This window comes from Phacochoerus africanus, chromosome 15 (assembly GCF_016906955.1).
Source record: "Phacochoerus africanus isolate WHEZ1 chromosome 15, ROS_Pafr_v1, whole genome shotgun sequence".
NCBI lineage: Eukaryota > Metazoa > Chordata > Mammalia > Artiodactyla > Suidae > Phacochoerus > Phacochoerus africanus.
The window spans coordinates 43439843-43466509 of NC_062558.1; the positions used below are offsets into that span (position 1 = coordinate 43439843).

At 40.3% G+C, this 26667-nt stretch overlaps 1 protein-coding gene across 1 annotated transcript in view; it reads left to right on the forward strand.

The window, feature by feature from the left end:
* GRK3 (G protein-coupled receptor kinase 3) overlaps window positions 1–26667 on the forward strand; it is a 128144-nt gene that overhangs the window by 13775 nt on the left and 87702 nt on the right. The window contains exon 2 of the mRNA XM_047762235.1: window positions 15149–15225. Coding sequence (XP_047618191.1) covers window positions 15149–15225 — 77 coding nt within the window. The remainder of the gene's footprint in view (window positions 1–15148; window positions 15226–26667) is intronic.

Here is a 26667-nt window from a genome sequence, read left to right on the forward strand (position 1 = left end):
TTTATTTTGAAGTAAGTTCCTTAAGAAACAGCCAATGCAGGAAGAACACTCTGACCCTCCTTTGTCTCCAGAAAGAGGAAATAATTCTCCCCCTAGTGCCCCCCCTGCACTAGGAGGTAGAGACATCCTTGTCACCAGAGATGAAGAATTCAGGGCCGAGAAGGCTGTGTAAACAAACCTCCTTACTTCTTCATTAAATTACGACCCTGAGCCTAAATGTCTTTGTCTTGTCAGTTCTTCACAAATTTATTGTGTCTTTGTCTAAAAAGTAGAAAACTGCCTATTTCTATGAGACCTCTGTACATATAAATTAAATTTTTTTCAACTGTTACTCTGTCTTATGTCTAATTATTAGATTGGCTCAAAGAACTCAAGAAGGGTAGGAAAGGAGTTCCTGCTGTGGTGCAATGGGTTAAGAATCTGACTGCGGCAGCTTGGGTTGCAGTGGAGGCAAAGGTTTGATCCCTGGCCCAGCGCAGTGGGGTTAAAGACAGCTGGGAGTAGGTGACAGCTGCAGCTCACATTCAGTCCCTGACCTGGAAACTTCCATTTACTGAGGGTGTGGCCATAAAAAAAAGAAGAAGAAGAAGAAGAAGAGTTGGGAAGGAAATCTCCCCTCTTCCCAACATAAGAAGAAATAACTGTGTCTCCTTATATGAGGCAATATAAAGTACCAAGACTATCTAGTGAGTGTTCCGGCCCCAAAAGGTAGACTTGAATGTACTCAAGTCTTCAGAGCTGACTCTCAACCTACAGGAAATATGGAGATAGAGGGACAAACTGAATGACCTTAGGAGGAAGCAATAGGCAAATCCAGAACAGGGACCATCTTCCAGGACTGCTGTCTTGGCTTCCTCAGTAAGTCATTGGCGTGAAGATAAAAAGTGGCTGGTGGGGATAGAGGCACTCTAGAGTCAAATAGAGTCAAACGAATGTGTGGATCTTGATTAGATCTTGCTTCAAACCCAACTATACACAAGACATCTCTGAGAGAGTCCTGGAAATATGATTTTGGAAATGAGTATTAGATCTTCAGGTGTTGTCATTGCTAGGGTGGGGTTGGGCTGTGATAGTGGATTTTGTTTATGGAAGAAAAGTGTCAGTAGTTTTTAGAAATACAGACTGAAGTAGTAAAGGTCAAATGAAAATGCAGTCTGAGATTTGCTTTAAAGTTCTTTTTAAAAAGGAGGAGAAATGAGGGGGAGGATGAAAGTAGCAGACGAAAACCTTAATAAACTGTTCATGAGGTGTTGAATGATGGGTTATGGGTGTTCCCCCTGCCATTCTTTTGGCCTGTGTAACAACTTTTACAGTAATTTGTTAAAACAATAGCATAGATGGAGCTGTGTGAAAACACAACTATATTTGGATAGGGCTGAAGATAACCTTGTTGTCGTCCCAGTATCACACATAACCAGCACTGGTGACGTGACATAGGATATAAATTCCTGTGACAGCATCCTATGGAGATCCAACACGTCCTGCATCTCAAATAACTGAGACCTAAGGAAGGATAATGTGGTTTTGGAAACTGCATTAGATGACTCAAAAAGAGGCTCCAGGACCCTGATCATAAAGATAGGGGTAGGTTTGTAGTAAATTTATTTGCAACCAGAGTTCTGATTAATTCAAGTCATGTGGACAGATTTACAGCCATTTGACCTGAAGACTTCTCCAAGGATGAGGGAAAAAAGCTACAAAAAGATTATTCAAGAGAGAAAGCGTAGTTAAGACATGAAATTTTAGAAAACCATATCCATTTACTCCCTGAGTACAGACGACTTCACTGAACTGCTTTAGTCATGAATATCTATCAAATCATAGTTCTGATGTTTACATTTAGCAGGAAAAAAATAATAACCCGTGCTATTTAAGACAATCTACCCTCTAAGTGTATTTCCATGCCTAATGAGACGCTGCAGTATAATTCTTTCTCACTGAGGTTCCTTTAACATCTTTCTATTTTTACATTATGTGAATTTTAATTCATCAAAACATTTCAAAATACTTACTTTAAAATAACTTTTCTAATGTGTTCCTCTAAATGAGACCTCACTAACTAATTATTGGTAAGACCAGTATGAAGAAAGCCAAAACTTAAGTCAAAGCAAACCTGGTTACATGACAGAGTTACCTGGTATTTCTAGATAGTCAGACTCAGTACAGGAAAGATGTGAATTCTTTTCAAATTAATCTATCCCAATCAAATTCACACCAGATGAATAAGCAGTGAAGTCCTGCTGTACAGCACAGGGAACTATGTGCAGTATCTTGGGGTAGAACATGATGGAAGAGAATATGAGAAAAAGAATGTATATACATGTATGACTGGGTCACTATGCTGTACAGCAGAAATGGACACAACCCTGTAAATCAACTATACTCTAAAAAAAATTCACACGAGAATTTTAAAGAATGTGATAAGCTGATCTTCACTCATCTGGAAGAGAAAAATGGGCAAAAATAACCAATAACATTTTGGAAAAGTGAAACAGTAAGGGTCTGCTCTACCAAATATAAAACATTGCTCTAAGAATTAACACATTGTGGTCTTGTTTCAGACACAGACACATAAGTGGGCACAGCATGCAGAATCCCATGTGTATTCATATTTATATTCATCTGTGGAGTATAATTTGAACTTAGCTTATGAGTAAAGGTGGCATTTTGAGTCTATTGGGGAAAGGATTGTGCTTGCTAACTGGCCACCAGATAGTCACAACCCCTCCGCATTGTACCAAAAACCAAATTCTCCAGTGTTTAATGAGATAATCATAAAATTAATAAAAAATAGAAGAATATGAGAGAATATATTTTTATTTCTCTGGAGTATAAAAGGCTGTCCTAGTCAAACTCCAAACCCAGAAACCATAAAGGAGGAAATTAATGAATGCATGACATGGATTAAGAGTTCCCGTGTGACGAATGATATCATATAACAAATTGAAAGATGAGTAGTTGATATTCAGCCATAAAAAAGAATGAAATGATGTCATTTGTAGCAATGTGGATGGATTTAGAGATGATCATACTAGGTGAAGTAAGTCAGAAAGAGAAAGACAAATACCATATGATATCACTTATGTGTGGAATCTGTGGTTGCTAAGGGGGAGGGACATGGGGGAGGGACAGATTAGTTTGGGGTTAGCACATGCAAACTAGTATATACAGGATGAATAAACAACAAGGTCCTACTTTATAGCATAGGGGACTATATCCTGTGATAAACCATATCCTGTGATAAACCATAATGACAGAATATGAAAAAGAATATATATGTGTATATAATGAATCACTTTACTGTGCACTAGAAACTGGCTGTGGTGCAGGCTGGCAGCTGCAGCTCCGATTTGACCCGTGGCAAATCGACTAGGAACAAATCTGACTAGGAACCATGAGGTTGCGGGTTCGATCCCTGGCCTTGCTCAGTGGGTTAAGGATCCGGGGTTGCCGTGAGTTGTGCTGTAGGTTTAAGATATGGCTCGGATCCTGCGTTGCTGTGGCTCTGGTGTAGGCCGGCGGCTACAGCTCCGATTAGACCCCTAGCCTGGGAACCTCCATATGCCGCTGGAGCAACCCAAGAAACAGCAAAAAGACAAAAAAAAAAAAAATTCCATTGGATGATCTTGTACAGAGCATATTTTAGCTTGTAAATCTATTTGCCTCGAGAGTGCTTGACCACTGAGGTTCTGGACTGGTTCACCTTGTCTTAGAGAAGAGCTGGGGGGCAGGGAAGCATGGCGATTTATATCCCAGTCAGCATTTTTGCCAGTTGTAGGAACAAAATGTCATCTGTGGAAAGGAAGCGTTTGCTTAAAAAAAAAAAAAAAAAAAAGGCCTTGAAAAGCTGGACATTAATCTCAAGGGTGGTAATTTAGGTCTTCTTCTCACATACTTAGAAAAATAAATTGTCTGAAAGTGGAGGCTTTATGTTAATGGCATTCTTCTGTGTGTGTGTGTGTGTGTGTGTGTGTGTGTGTGTGTGTGTAATCACTGCTGTCCTTCATCTGTTTCCTTCAGTTATTGGTGCCAGCTGGCATGATTTATCACATGCTGCACGAGTGGCCCCTTGGCTTTCTCTGTCACCTCATCTTTGCCGGTGTCCCCTCTGGTCTGTAGTTCAGCCTCATTGCACTGGACTCTCTAGCCCCTGTAATTGCCCCTATTGAGGCGTACTTGTCACACTGCATTGGGACTCCCTGCTTACTCCACTGCCACCCCTCTAGACGTGACCCTTTAGGGCAGAGACCGGGTAGGACTCGCTGTGTATTTCGTGTGTCACGCACAGTGCCGGGCTCGCAGAGAGGACGCCACTACCTGTTTTTTGTTGATTGTTTTGTTTTATTTTTTTTGCCTTTTAGGGCTGCACCGGCAGCATATGGAAGTTCCAAGGCTAGGGGTCAAATCGGAGCTGTAACTGTCGGCCTAGGCCATAGCCACAGCAACATGGAATCTAAGCTCTGTCTTGACCTACGCTGCAGCTCACCACAACGCCAGATCCTTAACTCACTGAGCGAGGCCAGGGATTGAACCTGTGTCCTCGTGGATACCAGTCAGATGCATTTCCACTGCACCACAGCAGAAACACTCGTCACTACCTGTTTTAAATGAACGATTAAATGAACAGAGGATGGATGTGGAGGTGTGTATAAATATGGTATATTGTGGGCAAAGTGGTCCAGCAGTGCTGTACAACTCACAGTGGAAACTGAAAGGAGAGGGTTTGCTTCTCCAGGGGATGGGGAAGGTTAGTGACCCCAAGCTGGATCCTGGAGGGTGAGAAGGAGGTTTTCACGTGAGGAGAGGCGTCAGCAGGAATGGCATTTACGGAATTATCGAGCAGTGAAGAAATCCTGCGGGGCTACCATGTGAGGACAGAGGGAAGATGTGGTTGATGATGTAGGCTGGGGCCTCTTTGGAAATGCCCCCCAACCAAGGAGTTTGGACATTGGGCAAAATGTGAGCCCCTTGGGATCTTTTTTTAAAAATTTATTTTATTGAAGTATAGTTAATTTACAATGTATTAATTTCTGCTATACAGCAAAGCGATTCAGTTATACATATATACATTCTTTTTCATATTCTTTTTCTTAGTGGTTTATCACAGGATATTGAATATAGTTCCCCGTGCTATAGGTTAGGACCTTGTTGTGTATTCATCCTGTATGTACTGGTTTGCATCTGCTAACCCCAAACTCCCAATCCCTCCCTCCCTCACCTCCCCTCCCTCTTCCCAATCACAAGTCTGTTCTCTAGGTCTGTCAATTTGTTTCTGTTTGGTAGATAAGTTCATTTCTGTCATATTTTAGATTCCACATATAGGTGATATCATATGGTATTTGTCTTTGTCTGACTTACTTAGTATGATAATCTCTAGGTCCATCCTTGTTGCTGCAAATGGCATTATTTCATTCTTTTTTATGGCTACTATTCCATTGTATGTACATACCACATCATCTTTATCCATCCTCTGTTGATGGGTATTTAGGTTGTTTCCATGTCTTAGCAATTGTGAATAGTGCTGCTCTGCCTTGAGATCTTTTAAATGAGATAATTTCATGAAAAATTGCTCTTGGAAACAAGGTGGACGCTCCCCCCCCCACCACCACGGACAGACCCACCTTGACTCCAGTCTTCCTGTCCTCTGAGGCTTATTCCACACAGGCAGTGACCTAGCCATAGAGTGAATCTGCTTCTAAATCATTACTGACACAAAAGTATTTTGGGGAAAAGGTACATGGATTCTAAAATGGTTATTGTAACCAATTTGAAGGGATGTTTAGATCAGAGAGTTTTTTGTAGCTTTGATTAGGTAAACCTAATGGCCCTATACATTTGTTCATCCTTCCCATTGTATCTGTTCTAGGGTAACTTTTGTATATGATAGGTTTTGTTTTTTTATGATGAGTGAAATTCAATTATGTCTAGTGTCACTTTAATATCAGGTAATATATTGAAAAGGAAAAAAGGCATTAAAAACAGGACATGGATTGTCAAAATATTGGAGGAAAAAACACAAAGGAATTCTCATTTAGCTTAATTGGGTTGTGATCTCCTAAATATAGATTGTCTCATGCACAATTGTTTAATGCTATGCAAATTATATGCAAGACTTTTCTGCCAGAGATCTGGTGAACTAGGAACCATAGGAAGAGCTGACAGTAAACTATACCAGATAACTTTTAAAGCCCTCTTCACAGTATCCAGTTGGCAGAGTTTGGTGGCTTTAAATCTAGTGGTAAAGTCTTTATTGTGACTTTGCATAATGTAGCTCTATTTTGGGCTTTTAATGGGCAGTTAGTGAAAAATATTTAGTAACTACATATGAAAGAAAGTAGTTTTCTTTTGGGTGGACTTGATTCTTGATATCATTGCTTAGTCATCCTATTTTTTAAAAAAAGTCTGCCTTTTGGATTTTTTGATGGTCGTAACGGTAACAGGTCTCATTTGGGTGGTGCTTCTAACAAAGCCATCTTGCTTAATCTTGGTAACTACCTTATGTCCTACTGGCTTTTTTTAGGTGATGTGTTACATATCCTTTGAAATATTTTTTAGATGCATTTTACTTTGGACATCAGAATAAAACAAACTTCACATAGAATGTAGAGACTATTTGGGAGAGATAATGGGAGATATCTATCTATTCTACTTATTCTTCAGTCTGTAGAACCTAGAAATCTGGTCGCTAATCTTTAAATTACTTCAGTAGTAGAAAAATTCTTTAAATTATGATACAATACTTGTCATAGTTGCCATGCATTTATATAGCAGAACCCTGATAGGTCATAACAGGTAGGGTTGGTATATCACCAACTAGTTGGTATTAACTTAAAAAAACCCCATTAGGCCTCCAACTGGTATAGTATTATATATAGTAAGTAGATATGGCTTATTTTGATGAGGAGGTTTGTAAGGTATTGGCCCAGAAATCTGGAGGCCAGATTTTGATTTTTTTTAAACTTTTGATAATTAAAATTTCAGGCATATATAGGAAAGAATCAGACAATCAAATTGATGTCATCATCACTCAGTTACCAACCCATTACTGTCTTGTTTCATCCTTACCTCCAAGTTAGTTTCCTTTAGATTATTTCAAAGTGTACCTAGACATGATATGTCATCTATAAATATTTCTGTATTTCTCAAAGATAAGCAATCCTAAAATACCAAACACAAGCATAACGTATTGCTACTGCTAAAAAAGTGATACTTGCTTAGTATTATAAAATGTTCAGTCTGTATTCACATTTCTTCAATTTTTTTCCAAGAATTTCTTCTTTTTTTTTTTTTTACTTGAATTGAGTTTTAAATAAGATCCACATGTTATGCCTGATTGTTATTTAAGTCTTTTCGAACTATAGGTTCCCTTTTATTTTCCCTCTTGAAATTTTTCTTAAAGAAATTGGGTCAGAGTTCCTCTTGGGGTGCAGTGGGCTAAGGATCCAGCATTGTCTCTACAACAGCTTGGATCACTGCTGAGGCACGGGTTCGATCCCTGGCCTGGTGCAGTGGGTTAAGGATCTGGGGTTGCTGCAGCTGTGACATAGGTCATAGACATCCCTGGCCCAGGAAACTTCCATATGCTTCAGGTGTGGCAAAAGAAAAGAAAGAAAGAAAGAAATTGGGTTATTTGTTGTGTAGTTTTCCACACCCAAGATTTTGTGTCTTTGTGGTATGATAATAATAATAATAAACCTCAGCTTTATTGAGATGTAATTAACATAAAATGAACTACACGTATATTTCAAGTGTCCAGTTGGGTAAGTTTTATCTAGTGAAACCATTACCAAAGTTAAGATAATGAACCTATACATTGTGTTCTCTTCCAACAGTTTTTAATTCTTAGACACCAGTTGGGGGCCTACAATTCAGTTTAGTTCTGACACTAATTGCCCAGAGTTGGAACAGACCCCCAGATGAAGGGCTCAGTCCCATAAGACCGCCCCCACTTGAGATGCTAGCTGCAAATTGTGCCTTCAGTCTGCCTGCATTTCTACCTGTGATCTTCTTAGGTTTGAGATTTCACTGGAGCAACTCATAGAACTTAAGAAAGTCCCATGCCTATGATTAGTCTCATTGTGAAGGCTGTAACTCAGAACCGCATAATGGTTGGCACATGGGGCAAGGTCTTAATGGGAAGGGGTGGAGTACAGAGCTTCCTTACCCTATCCAGGAGTACCAGATCTCATCCTTCTAGAGTTTTCATTGAAGTTTCATTACATAGGTAGAGCTGATTAAATCATTGGCTATTAGTTATTGATTTCAGTCTCTAGCCACCTGGAAATCAAGTGGTGATGCTGAAAGTTCCAGCCATCTAATCAATCACATGGTTGGTTCCTCTGGCAAACAGCCCCATCCTGAAGCTGTCTAGGGACCCTCCAGGCCACCTCATTAGCATAAATTCACCTATGGATGAAAAGCGTTCCTTATGAATAAGATACTCCTATCACTCAGGAAATTCCAGAGGCTTTAGGAGCTCTGTGCTAAGAATCAGGACAAAGGACAAATATAGATATTTTTTATTTTGCTGTATATGTCATCTCCAAAAGTTTACTCCTGCATCTTTGTAATCAAACAATATGTACTCTCTCTCTCTTTTTTTAAAATCTGGCTCCTTTTACACAGAATAATTATTTTGAGATCCACTCATGTTGTATCAATAATGTATTCCTTTTTATTGTGGACTGTTATTTCATTATATGGTTATCTACTCATCCATTTATTCATCTATTGGGGGATTTGGGTTGTCTCCAATTTTTGATCATCACAAATAAAGCTGCTGAAACATTCATGTACAAGTCTTTGTGTGGGCATATGCTTCCATTTTCCTGGGGTAAATACCTAGGAGTGAAATTGATGGATTATATAGAGGTTTATGTTTAACTTATTATGAAACTGCCAAGTTGTTTTCCAAAGTGTTGCCTTTTTACACTCCCACTAGTAGTGTATGGGAATTCTAGTTATTCCACACCTTGCCGACATGAGGTATAGTCAATCTTTTCTAATTTTAGCCACTCTAGTAGGTGTATAGTAATATTGTGACTTTAGTTTGCCTTTTCCTAATGACTAATGTTGTTGAGCATATCTTCATATGCTTATCTGCCATCCACATATCTTCTTTTGTGAACTGTCTGTATATATATATCATTGGCCGACTTTTTTAAAAATTGGGTTGTTTGTTTTGTTATTCTTGAGCTTTCATATATGCTGGATCAATTCTTTAATCAGATATTTGATTTGCCAGCATTTTCTCTCAGTCTATGGCTTGTCTTTTAATTCTCTCCAGTTTCTTTTGAAGAGCAGAATTAAACTAAAATTCAATAAGAGAAGGATAGCTAAAGTCTCCAAATATCTGGAAATGAATCAACTCAGTCATAAATAACTCATAGCTCAAGGAAGAAATATCGAGAGAAATTAGACAGTAACTTGAATGAAAATGAAAACAGACTGTATTAATATCTGTGAGATACTGTTAAGTCGAAGCCTAGAGGAAATTTTATAACTTTAAGTGGCTATATTAGAAATATTTAAATTCATTAATTTGACTTTTCAAGAAGTTAGAAATGTAGCAAATTATCCCACAGTAATTATAAGCCCTTAGTTAACAAAGAGTGGAAATCAGTGAATTATAAAAAGTATAAATAATGGAGAAAATGAATGAAACAGAAGCTGAAGATCAATACAGTTGCTAAACCTCCAGCTAGATTGATCAAGGAAAAAAAAAACACAGTGTTAATAGGGTAAGGGTAAAGAATGAATGAAGAACTATCACTAAATCTGACAGACATTAAAAAAACAATAAGGAAATATGGTCAACTTTCAGTAATTTGACAACTTGGATGAATTGGACAAATTCCCTAAAGGATATGTTATCAGTACAAGAAGAATATAAAATATGAATAGCTCTATATCTATGGAAGAAGTGGAATTTTTAATTAAAAACCTTACCACAAAGAAAAGTCAAGGCTCACTGATGGCTTCACTGATAAATTCTATCAAACATTTAAGGAAGAATTAATACGTCTTACACTAACTCTTTCAGGAAATTAAATAAAAAGGGATAATTCCCATTTCATTTTGTGAATCATATTATTACTTGATACCAAAACCAAAGAAAGCTATTATAAGAAAAGAATAAGAATTTTACACCAAAAACTATAAAATAGTAGTAAATTAAAGAGGACTTAGAAAAATGGAGAAATATATCATATTTATGCATTATATACCTAATATTATCAAGAGTCTAACTTTCCCCAAATTGATTCAACAGAATCCCTATCAAAGTCTCAACAGGCTTTTTCTGGGAAAAAATTTCCATACTGATTTTAAAAACTTATGTGCATTGAACCTAGAATAGCCAAAAAACAAAACCAAAAGCAATAAAACAAAGTTGGAAGACTTAGATGACTAAACCTCCTGATTTCAAGACTTACTAAACCCAAGCAATCAAGATAATACAGTATTTTTATTTTTTATTTTTTTGCTTTTTAGGGCCATACCCTTGGCATATGGAGGTTCGCAGGCTAGGGGTCCAATCTGAGCTACAGCTGCTGGCCTACACCACAGCCACAGCAACATTAGATCTGAGCCATGTCTTCAACCTACACCATAGCTCATGGCAACGCCAGATCCTTAACCCACTGAGTGAGGCCAGGGATCGAACCTGCAACCTCATGGTTCCTAGTCGGATTTGTTTCTGCTGTGCCATGATGGGAACTCCAACATAATACAGCATTTTTATATGGATAGACGTATAGATCAATGCAGCAAGATAGTCCAAAGATAGACATACATGTGTTTAGTGTTTAATCAACACTAAAGATGCCAAGATAAGAAGATGTGGTATACATACACAATGGAATACTACTCAGCTATAACAAAGAACAAAATAATGCCATTTGCAGCAACAAGGATGGAACCAGAGACTCTCATATAAGTGAAGTAAGTCCGAAAGAGAAAGATAAATACCATATGATTTCACTTATATCTGAATCTAATATAGGGCACAAATGAACCTTTCCACAGAAAAGAAAATCATGAACATGGGGAACAGGCTTGTGGTTGCCAAGAGGAAGAGGGAGGGAGTAGGAAGGACTGGGAATTTGGGGTAAATAGGTGCAAACTATCGCCTTTGGAATGTATAAGCGATGGGAACCTGTTGTCTAGCACTGGGAACTATGCCTGGTCACTTGTGATGGAGCATGATAATGTGAGAAAAAAGAACATATACATGTATGTGTGACTGAGTCACCTTGCTGTGCAGCAGAAAATTGACAGAACACTGTAAATCAGCCATCATGGAAAAAATAAAAATCATTATTAAAAAAAAAAAAAAGGAGTTCCCGTCGTGGCGCAGTGGTTAACGAATCCGACTAGGAACCATGAGGTTGCGGGTTCGGTCCCTGCCCTTGCTCAGTGGGTTAACGATCCGGTGTTGCCATGAGCTGTGGTGTAGGTTGCAGACACGGCTCGGATCCCGCGTTGCTGTGGCTCTGGCATAGGCCGGTGGCTACAGCTCCGATTCAACCCCTAGCCTGGGAACCTCCATATGCCGCGGGAGCGGCCCAAGAAATAGCAGCAACAACAACAACAACAACAACAACAAAAGACAAAAGACAAAAAAAAAAAAAAGCCAAGATAATTCAGTGGGGGAAGGATAGTTTTTGAACAAATGATACCAGAACAATTAGGTATTATAAGGAAAAAAAAAACTTTCTAAACCCTGCACTGTACACAAAAATGAACATGAAATGGATCTTAGACCTAAACATAAACTCCAAACTCTAAAACTTCTAAAGGAAAATATATGTTAAAAATCTTCATGACCTTGGGAGATTTCTTAGCACAGATTGTCCACCAAGGAAATAATCAATACACTGGAACTCATCAACTTGTGTTCTTAGAAGAACTTGTTGGAGGAAATGGAGAGGCAAGGTGCAGACTAGGAGAAAATATTATCACATGAATCTGACAGAGTATTGTTTCCAAGCTATATAAAGAAATCTTACAACTAAGTAATGACAGATGACTCAACAAAAGATAGGCAGCAGAGGAAGTTCCTGTGTGGTACAGTGGGTTAAGAATCTGGCATTGCTGCAGCTGTGGTGCAGGTCGCAATTGCAATGTGGGATAGAACCCTGGCCTGGGAACTTCCACATGCCATGGATGTGGCCAAAAAAAAAAAAAAAAAAAAAAAGCAAAAGATTTCACTACACACTTCATAAAAGAAGATATACATTTTACAATAATCATATCCAAACATATTCAATGTCATTATTCATCAGGGAAATGCAAATTAAAATTAAAATACGACTACATCCTCAACAGAGTGGCTAAAACTGAAAAGATTGACAACTGAAATATTGGCGAGGAATGTAGGGCAACTGGAACTATCATACATTGTTGTGGGAATGTAAAATCCTGCAACCATTTTGGAATATGTTTCAGTTGTTTCTCAGAGTGTTCAGTAGCATTTGCCGTGTGACCAACAATTTTACTTCTAGATATTTACCTATGAAAAATGAAAACACATGCCCATAAAAAGGCTTATACACAAATGCTTAAAGCAGCTTTATTTATAATAGCCCCAAACTGGAAATAACCCAAATGTCTATCAACAGATGAACAGATAAACAAATGGTAGAATATTCATACAATGACATACTGCTTGGCAATAAGAAGGAGCAAAATACTCATGTACACAACAATGTGGATGGAGCTTGTTTATGCCAAGTAAAAGAAGCCAGACGCAAAAGACAACATATTGTAAAATTTTATTTGTATAATTTTTTTTTTTTTTTTTTTTACGGCTCCACCTGTGGCATATGCAAGTTCCTAGGCCAGAGATTGAATCAGAGCTGCAGCTGCAGCCTATACCACAGCCATGGCAACACCGGATCCAAGCCTCATCTGTGACCTATCCTGCAGCTTGTGGCAATGCTGGATCCTTAACCCACTGAGCAAGACCAGGGGTTGAACCTGCATCCTCATCAAGACAACTTCGGCTCCTTAACTCACTGAGCCGCAAGAGAAATTCCTATTTATATAAAATTTGAAAATGGTAGCAAGTCATCTGTATTAACAGAAAGGAGATCAATAGTTGTCTGGATCCTAGAATATGGGGAAGTTGACTACAAAGGAGTACCTTTTGGGGTAATAAAAATGTTTGTCATATCGATTAGGAGAGTATTATATGTGAAACACTCATTTAATGGTACATTAAATATTCATCTAGTTACATGTAAATTATACCTCAGTTGGTTTGTCTCAAAAAATTAGGGGAATTCCTGTTGTGGCGGAGCAGAAGCAGGTCCAACTAAAACCATGAGGTTGCGGGTTTGATCCTTGGCTTCATTCAGTAGGTTAAGGATCCGGCATTGTCATGAGCTGTGGTGTAGGTTGCAGACACGGCTCAGATCTGGCTTTGCTGTGGCTGTGGCATAGGCCGGCAGCTGTAGCTCAGATTGGACCCCTAGCCTGGGAACCTCCACGTGCCGAGAGTGCAGCCCTAAAAAGCCAAAAAAAAAAAAAAGTTAAAAAGGAAGGGGGTAATGCCAAATTGTTGCTCATCAGTGAGTGAGAGAGATTTAATTTCTTTTTCCACTTGGATAATGACTTTTGGGGTTCACTTATTGAATAATCCCTCCTTTCCTCATTTTTCTGCCTTGCTACTTCTATTACATAGCAAAGTTCCATGTATGTGTTTTCTGTTCCTTTTTGTTGATCAATTCATTTATCCTATCTTAAATGTTTTAGCTATTAATATGCCCTTTTATCATCATTCTTTTTCTTCAGAAATGTCTCATTTATTCTTGAACCAATGTTATTTTGCATACATTTTACAAGAAGCTTATCTGCTTCTGTATTCTGTGAAAAATTCTCTTGGAATATTTATGGGTATGGTATTAATTTTATAGATGAATCTGGGTAGAGTCTGAGTTTTTGCAATGTTAAGTCTTTCTGTTCCTACTGTGGTATGTCTTTCTGCTTTTTAAGATCTTCTTTACTCTCAGTACAATTTGTAATTTCCCCTAAAACATTCCTGCACATATTTTGAAAGATTTAGTTCAAGGCATTTGATCTTTCTTTAAACTGTTTTTTAAAATCATTTTTTAATGAAAGCATTTGATATTTCTTCTATCATAAGTGAAATCATCCTTCTAATTATGTTTGTCATTGATGTATAGAAATGTGATTTTTTTGAATATTAATCATATATCCTGGGAACATTTGTTTTTGCTCTAGGAAGAAACTCATTTATTGATTAGCAGTATTTGTCACATGTTATATGCACGCTTTTAGTATTTTTGGAAAGTAGTGGTGTTGAGGGAGATCTTCCCCCTTAAGTGTTGTTGTTGTTGTTATTATTATTATCATTATATGTCTTTTTAGGGCTGTCCCCATGGCACATAGAAGTTCCCAGGCTAGGGGTCAAAGCAGAGCTGCAGCTGCCAGCCTGCGCTACAGCCACAGCAACACCAGATCTGAGCCACATCTGCGACCTACACCACAGCTCAGGGCAACACTGGATCCCTAACCCACTGAGTGAGGCCAGGGATCGAACCTGCATCCTCATGGATACTAGTCAGTTTCGTTACCGCTGAGCTATGGTGGGAACTCCGCCCCTTATTTTTTGTAGTCAAGTCTCTATATGTAAGGTTGGCCCTGAGTCACAGCAGAGGGTACTAGCTGGAGGTGTGATGTTTCCAGCTTTAAATTTAGTTAGCTGTTCATACAGTCATGGGTATAAGAGCCAGTATCCTTTTTTGAGGGTAGCTTTTTTTAAACTGAGGAATAAATGATAAATATAATTGTATATCTTTAAAGTGTACAGTGTCATGATTTGATTAGTCACATACATTGTGAAATGAATACCAAAATCAAGTTAATCAAGCCAAGGAGTCCCCTGGTGGCTCAGTGGGTTAAGGATCCAGTGTTGTCACTGCAGTGGCTTGGATCACTGCTATGGTGCAGGTTCGATCCCTGGCTTGGGAACTTCCGCATGCCACAGAGCATGGCCAAAAAAAGAGAAAAAAATGTTAAGCCAGTATCCTTGAGTGAAGACACCTGTAGATTTTCCAGTCTAGGGATGGTTACTCCCAGTGATGCAGGCTGTCATTGTTAAAGACATGTCACTCTTCTCTTTTAGTATCCGGAGCGTGATGCAGAAGTATCTTGAGGAGAGACAGGAAATCACCTTTGACAAGATTTTTAATCAGAAAATTGGTAAGTCTGCTTGTTTGTCTGTCAAACTGTAATTCCAGCAGTGGTAGTGGGTGGTACTACAGTAATATACAAGTGCAGCTCCCAATGCTTTTATATGCTTTATAGCTCAAGCTGGGGATGAAGGCAATTGCATGTAATTAGTAAGATACTAAATGATTACTCCTAGTAATATGTCTTATAAAGAAGCTATTGGAGGAGTTCCCACTGTGGCACAGTAAGTTAAGCATCTGGCGTTGCTGCAGCTGTGCGTAGGTCACCGCTCTGGCTTGAATTCAACCCCTGGCCTGAAGACTTCCATGTGCCGCAAGTGCAGCCAAAAGAGGGGGAAAAAAAGTTCTTGGGAAACAGATTAGTTTGACTAGGTTTTACAGCAGTTTTGGGGTTCCCCAAATTAAAGGCTTGGGTACTAGGTAACCAGAAAGAAGCTCTGTCTGTTGGGACCTGTGTTTGAGGTCCTTAGCTTCTCTCCCTGACCTGGTACTTTCTGTGATCACGGAGGCTTGGCATGCATCTTCATAAATATCACCCCACTGTCTCCTTGCAAAGTGTGGGGCTGACTTATTTGATCAGTTCTCCCAGGCTTATGGGTTTTAGGTGCCACTCACTCTTGTCGGTCACACACAGTGACTCTTCCTCCTGGGGCTCCGTTTGCAATCTCTTCTTAGCAGGTCAGCGAGACTCCCCCTGTTGTGTACACAGAGCTCAAGGGCCCATCACTCACTGGCTGATGCCCACCTCTGGCCCATGCTGGTCTTGGCCCCTGAGGACCTGTGGTTGTGTAGGAGTGCCCTGTGGTTACCAACAGTTAGCGCCCTTGAGAAACTGGGACCAGACAGGAATTGCTTCAGTGGGAATGTTGAGGCCCACAAGGAAAGGTTATATTCTCTCACCTGCCATTGAAAGCCTGGCAGCTTGTTTAGAGGTGACTGACAGCTGGATTAGATGACAGGTATTGTCTACCTGTTTTTTTTCCTACTCCCCCAAATCAGTTTCCACTGTCCAGAAATTTCCTAAATGGTACTTTGTTCTCAAGGATAGGATTCATCGTTTGGCCTGCCAGCTGACTGTATTACTCCTTTGCCCATAGTTATGCCATAAACAGATAATGGAAAGTTTTTACATGAAATCAGCTTAGCTGAATATAGGAGACCAGGAAACTCTTCGCCTCTCTTTGCATCTTGTTTGCCTCCCGCAATTGTTCAGATCAAGTTTGCAGAGGAACTGGATCTTAGTTTTTAAATTAACACTAGAGGAAATTATTCTATTAAAATTTCAAGAAATTAAAGTCTTCCTGGAGTTCTCATCGTGGCTCAGTGGTTAACGAATCCGACAAGGAACCATGAGGTGGTGGGTTCGATCCCTGGCCTTGCTCAGTGGGTTAAGGATCTGGTGTTGCTGTGAGCTGTGATGTAGGTCACAGATGTGGCTCGGATCCCGCGTTGCTGTGGCTGTGGTGTAGGCCAGCAGCTATAGCTCTGATTCAACCCTTAGCCTGGGAACCTCCACATGCTGTGGGAGTGGCCCAAGAAATGGCAAAAAAGACAAAAAAAAAAAAAAAGAAATTAAAGTCTTCCTAATGTTTCCTGGAATTCTCCTTCTGCATTAAGTTCTTTTTCCATGATGCATAGCCACAGGCCCACAGATCCCTTTAAGACTGAATATCCTTAGAGATAATTCTGGCTCACCGTTCCACACACAGGTAAGGAAGTGTAGACCCAGGTTGTGGAAGTGATTTGTTCCGAGCTCATGTTCGCCTTCTCTGATCATTCTTTAAAGGCTCTTTAGAGGAAACCAAGACTATAAAATGCACTCTGGAAGGTCACCTGGTAAGAACTAGATAGATTTTTTTTTTTTTTTTTTTTTTAGGAGGCATTACAATGATCTCTTTCATTCAAGTAAAGTAGAAACCAGCGAAGAAAGTTTTTGGATTTTTTGTGAACCACTTTTTGTCAAAAAGTAGCCATCTGTGAAGATGGTCTTCTGTAGATCTGGCTTCTGTGATAACCCACAAAATGCAGTGGTCAGGAGGCAGATGGTGTGCTCTGGAGGAGCACATCAAGTGTGGCCTGTCTGCTTTGAGGATAGTGTGGGGGGACCTAGTGGCTCTTAGCCATGTGGAAACATTTCATCCTGGTCATCAGGGCTTGGTGGGGGAACAGATTTGGCTTTCATCTCATCCTTTATCACTGCTTCTCCTTGCTTTCATGGTGCATGGTTAACTTCATCTATAGAAATGCTCTCCTTAGCTTCTGATTTCATACTAAAAAACCTCCAGAAAATAAAACCATCCTGATAAGAAGACTGAGAAACTCTGCATCTTTGGGAGGGAAGGGGAAAAAGGAATTCTTTATTTGTTAGTTAAACTTTTAAGGATGTTTTACAGCTTTGTTGAGATATACTTTACATAGCATACAAATCACTTCACGTGACCATTACCACAGTCTCACCGTAGGACATTTTCAACACCCACAAAAGAACCTCCAAACCCATCAGCAGTCCCTCTCTACTCTCCTCCTTCCCCCACCCCTTAGATTCCACTCATCTAATGTCTTTTTTCTTTCTTTCTTTTTTTTTTTTCTTTTTGGTGGGGGGTGGTGCTGCACCTGCAGTATATGGAGGTTCCCAGGCTAGGGGTCCAATTGGAGCTGCAGCTGCCAGCCTACACCATGGCTCATGGCAATGCTGGATCCTTAACCCACTGAGTGGAGTCAGGGGTTGAACCCCCATCTTTGTGGCTACTAGTCAGGCTCATTACTGCTGAGCCACAACGGGGAACTCCCACTCATCTAATTTTTGCCTCTGTGGGGTTGCCTGTGTTGGACACATAAATGGAATCATGGAATACGTGGCCTGGCTTTCCTCAGAGCGATGTCTTCAAGGTTCCTCTGTGTTGCGGTGTGTGTATCACAGGCCATCAGCACTGCCTTCCTTTCTTCACTTGGTAATGTCCCTCTGTATAGATAGAACACATTTCCTTTATCCATTCATCCACTGATTGTTTCCGTTATTTGGCTCTTCTGAATAATGCCATTCTGAGAGGAAGGTATTTTTTAGTGTGTAATTTGAGCAAGTGGCTCCCTGTTGTGAAGATGCCCTAGTGGGTTGTGATGAGCCGGCCCTCCCCTGCAGCTCGGTTCCAGGCTCTGAGATGCAAGAGGGCTCTTTCTTCCTTGATGCCTTCTGCCCTTTGCTTTCTTTTCTGCAACCCCTTTCCCATCTGCCACCCCATCATACCTACAGGCCCCAGCCCTGGCTTTTCCCTGGTTGTGATTAAATCCTCACCTGCAGTCGGCTCCGGAGCCTTTGATCTGAGCCCCTAAAGGCATTAATGTGGCTCTGGTGCCATTAACTTCAGCCACACAGTTTCTTCCCTGAGAGCGGCTTGACAGGGCATTGATGGTCCATGGCTTTTGTCTCAGAGAAGGTGTGAAAAAAAGAAATGTAGTTTAGATGAATAATGACTCCTTTTTCTCTTCCTTCTAACTTGTGAGCTGGTTGGGAGAAGCCAGGTTTAAACTTGGACACAGTCGCAGGAAAGGACAGACTGGGAGGTGGGGCAGGGAGAGAGGACCAAGGTAAGGGCGCCAGACACAGACCTGTAATTCCGCGGGACAGAGCTCTGTATTTAACCTGTCTAGTGCTCATCTGTCTGGTCCCTCCTTTGCACTGCGGCTGGTGTGAGGGGTGGGGAGAATGGAAGGGGGACTGACTTTGGGGAAGCATGGTGTGACCCTGGGTCTCTGACTTCCTCTTTCACGCACACACCCCTCCCCCTTCTCCTTACCCATCAGTTCCCTCTGATTCTGTCCCTGGCTGTCTCCACAGGTTCCCACCTTGTTGCTCTTCTGTGGCCCCCTGGTTTCTCTTTCCCTCTCCATCCTCTTCCTGTCTCATCCTTTTCTCTCTTTCTGAACCTTCCAGCATCCCCCATGCTGCTAGTTGGTGTGTGGTTTAGGGGACTGAGCCATGAGCTTTCGCCAACGTGTCAAAATGCTTGGTGAAATAAAAAATGTAGAAGTCTTTCATTTGCTTGGCCTCTGAGGCTCCACTGAGATTCCAGGTAGCTGACAGGCCTCTTGGCTATACTCCAGACTGGTTGTCATGTCATCCGTTTTCTTAGCTGTACAAGTGGGGGTCCAAATGGTATCTACTTCATAAGGATCCAGCAGGAAATGGATGCAAAGCCCTGAACATGGTGATTGGTTCTCAGCAGATGCTCAGTGAATGAAATCTCTTAAATGAAGTTGTTCGTGATAAAAAATTTTAGTTCTGGACCAGAATAACAAACTCCCAATGCATATCCTCCACCCAGATTCAGTATTTTCAGCAATTTTATGTTCCTGCTCTGTTGAGAATATTTGAAAGCAATTAGCAAATCCCTTGTAGCATCGGACCATACGCAAAAATCTGAAATTTTTTTAAACAACCTTAATACCTTTATCCCAACCAATGAACATGATGTCTTAGCTTAATATTTAATGATGATTCTTTTTTTTTGTTTTAATTTTTTAGGGCCACGTAAGAAAGTCCCCAGGCTAGGGGTCGAACCAGAGCTGCAGCTGCTGGCCTACACCACAGCCACAGTAATGCCAGATTTGAGCTGCATCTGCGACCTACACTGCAGCTTAAACAATGCCAGATCCTTAATCCACTGAGCCAGGCCAGGGACTGAACTCTTTTCCACATGGCATGGATACTAGTCAGGTTTTTAACCTGCTAAGCCACAATAGGAACTCCATAATGACAATTCTTTAATTCTGAGTCTATATTCAGATTTTCTGATTAACTTTAAAGTGTCCTTTTACTGTTTTTTTTTTTTACAAGTATTGTTCTTGTATTGTAATTGATAATAACATCCCTTTAATCTAGTATACCCCCCCCCACCCAAGTAATTGATGAATTGAAGAGACAGGGCCAGTTGTTGTAGAGTGTTACACGTTCTGGATTTTTCTGTTTGCTTCTTTATGATGTCATTTAAATTGCACTTCTGCTTCCTCAATTTCATGTGAACTGAAAGCTAGCTCCAATAGCTTGATTAGCATAGCAAGAGGCATGTGACACATAGGGGCCACTCTGCTGTCACGTCTCTAAAGTGGGCTCAGGTGTGATCTGCTCGCAGGTTCCTCCTTTAGCTGTCATCTGCTGTTTGTTTCATTTTCACTGATGGTCTTTGCCTACATGGATTATTTTATCAGGAAGTTACAAAATGGTGAGTTTGCTAATCATTCCATTCCTTCCACATTCATTGCTTTTACTCACCAACTCAAGCTATTTATTTGCCTTTAAAGACAGTCAGGTGTGGATCGAAGATTTCTAAGATGACAACATCCATGACTTTTGCCTCCAGGTGTTGCTCTCAGGGGCAACCCAGCTGAGATTGTGCTGATGTAATTATGGCTGTGTTCTGGATGGGCTGAATCTCACACCAGCCCTTGAATAGCAGAGGCTGGCAGCAAAGGAGGAAGTCAGAGACGGAAGCCCAGGAAAGACTGGACACACCCTTGGCAACCTTGCAGGTGGAGAGGGCCCCATGAAAAAGATTGTGAGTGCTCTAGGAGCTGAGAGTGAGCCGTCCATGGCAGGCAGTGAGCGTATAGGAACCACAGTCCTACAGCCATGGGAACTGAGTTCTGCCAACAGCCTGAATTTGGAAGTAAATTCTTCCCCAGCAACTCTCAATAAGAACCCAGCTTGCCAGATGCTTGGTTTTGGCCTTGTGAGCACCCCACCACCACCCCTGCCCCGAGCAGAAAACCCAGCAGAGCCCACCGGGACTTCTGACCTCCAGAACTGGGAGGTATTTATTAGTGGTGTTTTTAAGTCACTGAGTTTGTTGGTATTTGGTACACAGCAATAGAAAACTAATAGAGCAGGATAAATGCAGTTCTTTGTTTTCATTTTTATTTACTTAATTTTTAAAAAATTATAGTTGATTTACAATATTTTTTCAATTTTTGTAGTACAGCGGTGACCCAGTCATACACAGTTGTCTGTGCAGTAGGACCCCACTGCCCATGCATTCCAAATGTAACAGTTTGCATCCACCAGCCCCAGACTCCCTGTCCATTAAAAGATTAAGGGGCAGCTGCCTTTATCTTCCTCATCCTTACATAGAAGTTGTATGTCATAACGGACATCAATTAACTTGATTCCTAATTTGCTGTCAGTAAAATTTACTCATTTAGACACTGATACAGTGTCCTTGGTTTGGCTCATTGAAAGCATGGTTTTAAAGGGATACTGGTTATGGAATAGACAGTGAAATCAATTTGTCAGGTACAGTTAAGATGATTTTGCCACCATTGTCTTCTCTGAGAGTCTGAAATCATAGTTTCCTCATATGCACGTGGGGCACATATCATTTGATAAATTCCATCTGTCTGTCAGCCTCTGTCTGCATACCCTCTCCTGTTAGAGAAAGATGTTTCCGATTATAAGGAGACTCCAAAATAGATGCTTAATTCATAAGGTATGCAAATGTTACTCTCATGTATAAAGAACATCATGGTTAATGTAATATTACATCACATCATTATTGCCACGGAAGACATTTCATTTTCTCACTCTGACTTCAGAGCTTAATCCAGAGTCTGCATATTAATCTTTTTGAATTTATGTGAGATAATGTTGGTGGTTTTTGGTCAACACAACACTTCTGCAGTTTTTCCTCTTTTAAACAACTTTCTTGAGGCATGGAACTACATGTCATAGAGTTCACCCATGGGGAGTGTAGAATTTGATGAGTTTTAGTAAATTGAGAGTTGTGCAACCAGCACCACAATCCAATTTTAAAACGTTTGCATGTCTCAAAGAGACCCCTTGTGCCCACTTGTAGTCACTTCCAGCTCCCAGCCCCAGGCAATTTGCCTTTTCTGAACATTTCCTAGGAGTGGGATCTTGCAGGATATGCTATAGTCTTCTGTGTCTGGCTTCTCTCCTTTAGCGTGAGGTTTTGGAGGTCCATCCACAGTGTGTGTCCCAGTCCTCTGATCCCTTTTGTTGCTGACTAATTTTCCTGTATGTGGGTAGACCACATTTTGTTCAGCCCTTCACCAGTTGATGGAGCTTTGAATTACTCCCACTTTTGGTCGATTACAAATGTTGCTGCTGTGAACTTGGATGTACAAGTGTGGATGTGTGTATTGCAACCAGGAGTGGAATTGCTGGGTGTATAGTAATTCATGTTTAACTTGTTAAGAAATCCCTACTTGTTCTCTCAATTGTACTATAAAAACCTTCATTTTATGAGAGTTCCGGGTTTGCCTTAGCCTCTTCTGCACTGGCTGTTGTCTGATTCCAGCCCTCCTGGCGGGTGTGGAATGCTGCTTCATTGTGCTCTTGATTTTCATTTCCCTAACAATTAATGATATTGCACATGCTGTGATTAGCCATTCTTAAAATCTTCTTTGGTGAAATGTCTGTTTAAATCTTTTGCCCATTTAAAAAAGTGTTTGTATTTATGTTACTTATCATCGGTTGTGTAATATACAGATATTTCCTTCCAGTCAGTGGCTTCTTTTTCATTTCTTTTTTTTGTTGTTGTTGTTATTGTTGTTGTTGTTGCTATTTCTTGGGCCGCTCCCGCGGCATATGGAGGTTCCCAGGCTAGGGGTTGAATCGGCGCTGTAGCCGCCAGCTGTAGCCGCCGGCCTACGCCAGAGCCACAGCAACGCGGGATCCGAGCCGCGTCTGCAACCTACACCCCAGCTCACGGCAACGCCGGATCCTTAACCCACTGAGCAAGGGCAGGGATCGAACCCGCAACCTCATGGTTCCTAGTCGGATTCGTTAACCACTGCGCCACGCCACGACGGGAACTCCTTCTTTTTCATTTCTTAATGCTGACTTTTCAAGTGCAGTTTTTAATTTTGACGGGGTCCAATTTATTACCTTTTTTTTTTTAAGTGACTCATACTTTGGTGTCATTCATATCTAAGAAATTTTTACCTAGCTGGATTCCGCAAAGATTTTTTTCTATCTTTCTTCTAGAAGTTTTATCTTTTTAGCTTTTACATTTAATCTTTTTTTTTTTTGAGTTAATTATCATGTGTGATGTGAGGTAAGGGTCTAAATTCATCTTTTTTGCATGTGGATATTCAGTTGTCTGGTAAGTCTGGGTTTTTTGTTTGTTTTGGAAAAAAAGTTGTCTTTCCCCTTTGGATTATCATGGCACATTTCCTTCAAAGTTAATTGGCCATAAATCTAAGGACTTATTTCTGGAATCTCAGTTTTGTTCCATTGATGCATGTGTCTGTCCTTATGCTGGTACCACACTGTCTTGATTATGGTAGCTTTATAGTTAGTTTTGAAATCAGGAAATAAAAATCTTCCTACTTTATTCCTTTTTTTTTTAAATTGTTTTTGGCTCTTTGGAATCCTTTGCATTTTCTTATGAATTTTAGCATCAATTTGTCAAATTCTGCAAAAAAAAAAAATTCCTACTCAGATTTTCACAGGGATTATGTTGAATCTATAGATCAATTTGCCGAGAACTGCTATTCTAACAATATTCAGTCTTCCAATCCATGAAAATAAAATGTCTCTATAATTTTAGTTTGTCTCTAATTTCTCCTAGCAGTGCTTTGTATTTTTCAGTCTTCTATGTCTCATTAAATTTATTCACAAATAGTTTAATGTTCTGATGCTTTTGTGAATGGAATTTTTTTTTTCTTTTTTTTAGGCCCACACCTGCGGCATATGAAGGTTCCCAGGCTAGGGGTCTAATTGGAGCTGCAGCTGCCAGCCACAGCCACAGCCACAGCAACATCAGATCCTAGCAACACCAGATCCTAGCCACATCTGCAACCTATACCACAGCTCACGGCAATGCCGGATCTTAAACCCACTGAGCGAGGCCAGGGATTGAACCCACAACCTCATGGTTCTTAGCTGGATTTGTTTCTGCTGTGCCATGACGGGAACTCCTGGAATTGTTTCTTTAAAATTTCATTTTGGTTGTTCCCTTCTAGTACATGAAAATAGAATGAGTTTTTTATTGTGATCTTGTATCCCGCGCTCTTGCTGAACTAATCTGTCTAGTAGATGTGTGTGTGTGCATATGTGAATTCCTTAGTATTTTCTACATGCAGCATCCTGTCTCTGAATAAAAACGAACTTCTTTTTTTCCAATCTGATGCCTTTTCTTTTCACTTTGATTTCTTAAATAGTTATTAATATTGGTTTAATGAATATTTAGCATGATTTCAAAGAACATTTAGGTAGGAGGAATGCATAAATTATATTTGGCATTTGGGTTTAAGGCATAAGAAGTATACTTGCCATGGGCTTTGAAAAAAAACTGTGTATGTTTCATTATAAAAAATTTCATCATAAAATAAATACACTGGAAAGGCAGAAATTACTGCCTTACAAACTCCTTTTTAAGAATATTTTCTCAACAGAACCCATAGAAATAAAGATGAACACAGATATGTCATAGGCACTATTTTTTTAAATTCAGTAACTATAAAAGACCACAGAAATACTGGGAAAAAAAGTGACACAGAAGAAAACATTTTAAGATTACGTTTTTGGTCGGTTTCAAAGAACAAACCAAATCTATTTTATAATTATACAATTATTGCTTGAAGTGCTTTGTGCTTCAAAACAGAGTGGATGGCTAAAATCCGCAAATACTTAGAGCTGTGCAACTTCTGGTTCCAAGACCAGTGTGAAGTGATAGCAAATTGAGCCCTTTTGCATGTGGTTAGAGAGAGGGGAATCTTAACCTGAGAACCAGCTTCAGTCTTTTTCTCTTTTATTTCCACTTTCGTTTGGAAGTGTTTGTTTCTGTCCCTAGGCGGGGCCTTCTGGGGACGAACACCCTCCCTGAGGGACAGTCACAGCCGGTCCCAGTCCCACCCTACCTGACCTATAAAACTCCCTCCTACCCAGAGTCACCAGCCCCTACAGAGAAGAAAAACCTAGGGCCCCCTTCAGTTCTGCCTCCATTATCCATGCCTCCTTGGAGACTTTATTGAGGGAAAGAGTTAAAGATCCATTTAAACTTGCAAATAGCAGAGGTAAACACTTGACTAAGCACAGCTAATTGGATTTTCAACTGAAGAGGCCACCCAGCCTCAGGCAGCCAGTGGTGAGGGAACCCACAGAAGTGATGGGCACAGATTCTGCTCAGTTTCAACTTGTGTTTCTTAATAGAAATGCTGCCCAGAGAGGGAGGACACTGAAGAAGAGAGACAGGCTCTTACTGAAAACCCCACTGGCAGGCAGTCCTTTGGGCAGACCCCTTATCTGTGTTGGCTCCAGCCAAGCCTGTCAGAGCCGCCACCTGCCCTGCCACACAGCCTATACAACTCTGAAAACTGGGGCCCTCTGAGAGATTTGGGGCAGCTTTCCAAGAGGGTAAAAAATGGCTTAAACAAGTTCTATGGGAAATTCAGTTGTCTTTTTTTGTTGTTTATTTTAAACCAGTTTATTTGGGCTGGTTTTCCTTTTTAAAGCCATCATTCAGGTTCTAAGATAAGGCCAGATTTTTGCTTCAAGAAAAACTCAGAATTCTGAGCTACAGTTTTACCAGAACGGCACAATCCTTTAACATCTGCTCATCACTAGAACTGTGGGGATGCTGGCATATGACCACCAGACCCCTGATCTGCAAGCTGGCAACTCTATCTCTGATCTTTTATTTTTTATTTAAATACATTAATTAATTTATTTATTTTTGCTTTTTAGGGCCACACTTGTGTCACGTGGAAATTCCCAGGCCTGGGGTTGAATTGGAGTTTCAGCTGATAGCCTATGCCCAGCCAAAGCAATGCCACATCCAAGCTGTGTCTGTGACCTATACCATAGCTCACAGCATCGCCAGATCCTTAACCCACTGAGCAACGCCAGGGATCAGAGATCAAACCCGAATCCTCATGGATACTCATCGAGCTTATAACCCACTGAACCACAGCAGGAACTCCCTATCTCTGACCTTTTAGATGCTTGCTACTTAATTTTTCCTGAGCTCCTCTGAGCACACGGTTGATGGGAATTACTACTGGTTTAGGACAGTGATGGCTGCTTGTGTAATAAATACAGCACAGGTGTTTTCTATGCGAGGTAAAATCATGTGATAAGTTTGCTCAGCCCCCGAAAGCAGAGTCTGAATTGGAGACAGGCTCTTCACAACTGCTTTTTTTCTACCTGTCACCAGGAAAAGTTGGTGTGGAAATCAGCCTGTGTATAGAGTTATTGTTGTTTAATTGAAGTATAGTTGATTTACAGTGTTGAATTAGTTTCAGGTGTATACCAAAGCAATTCAGTTAAACATACATATATATTCTTTCTCAGATTCTTTTCCACTATAGGTTATTATAAGATACTGACCATAGTTCTCTGGGCTATATAGTAGGTCCTTGTTGTTTATCTGTTTTATATGCAGTAGTATGTATCTTTTAGTCCCCATTTCCCAATTTATCCCTTCCCCTCTTTCCC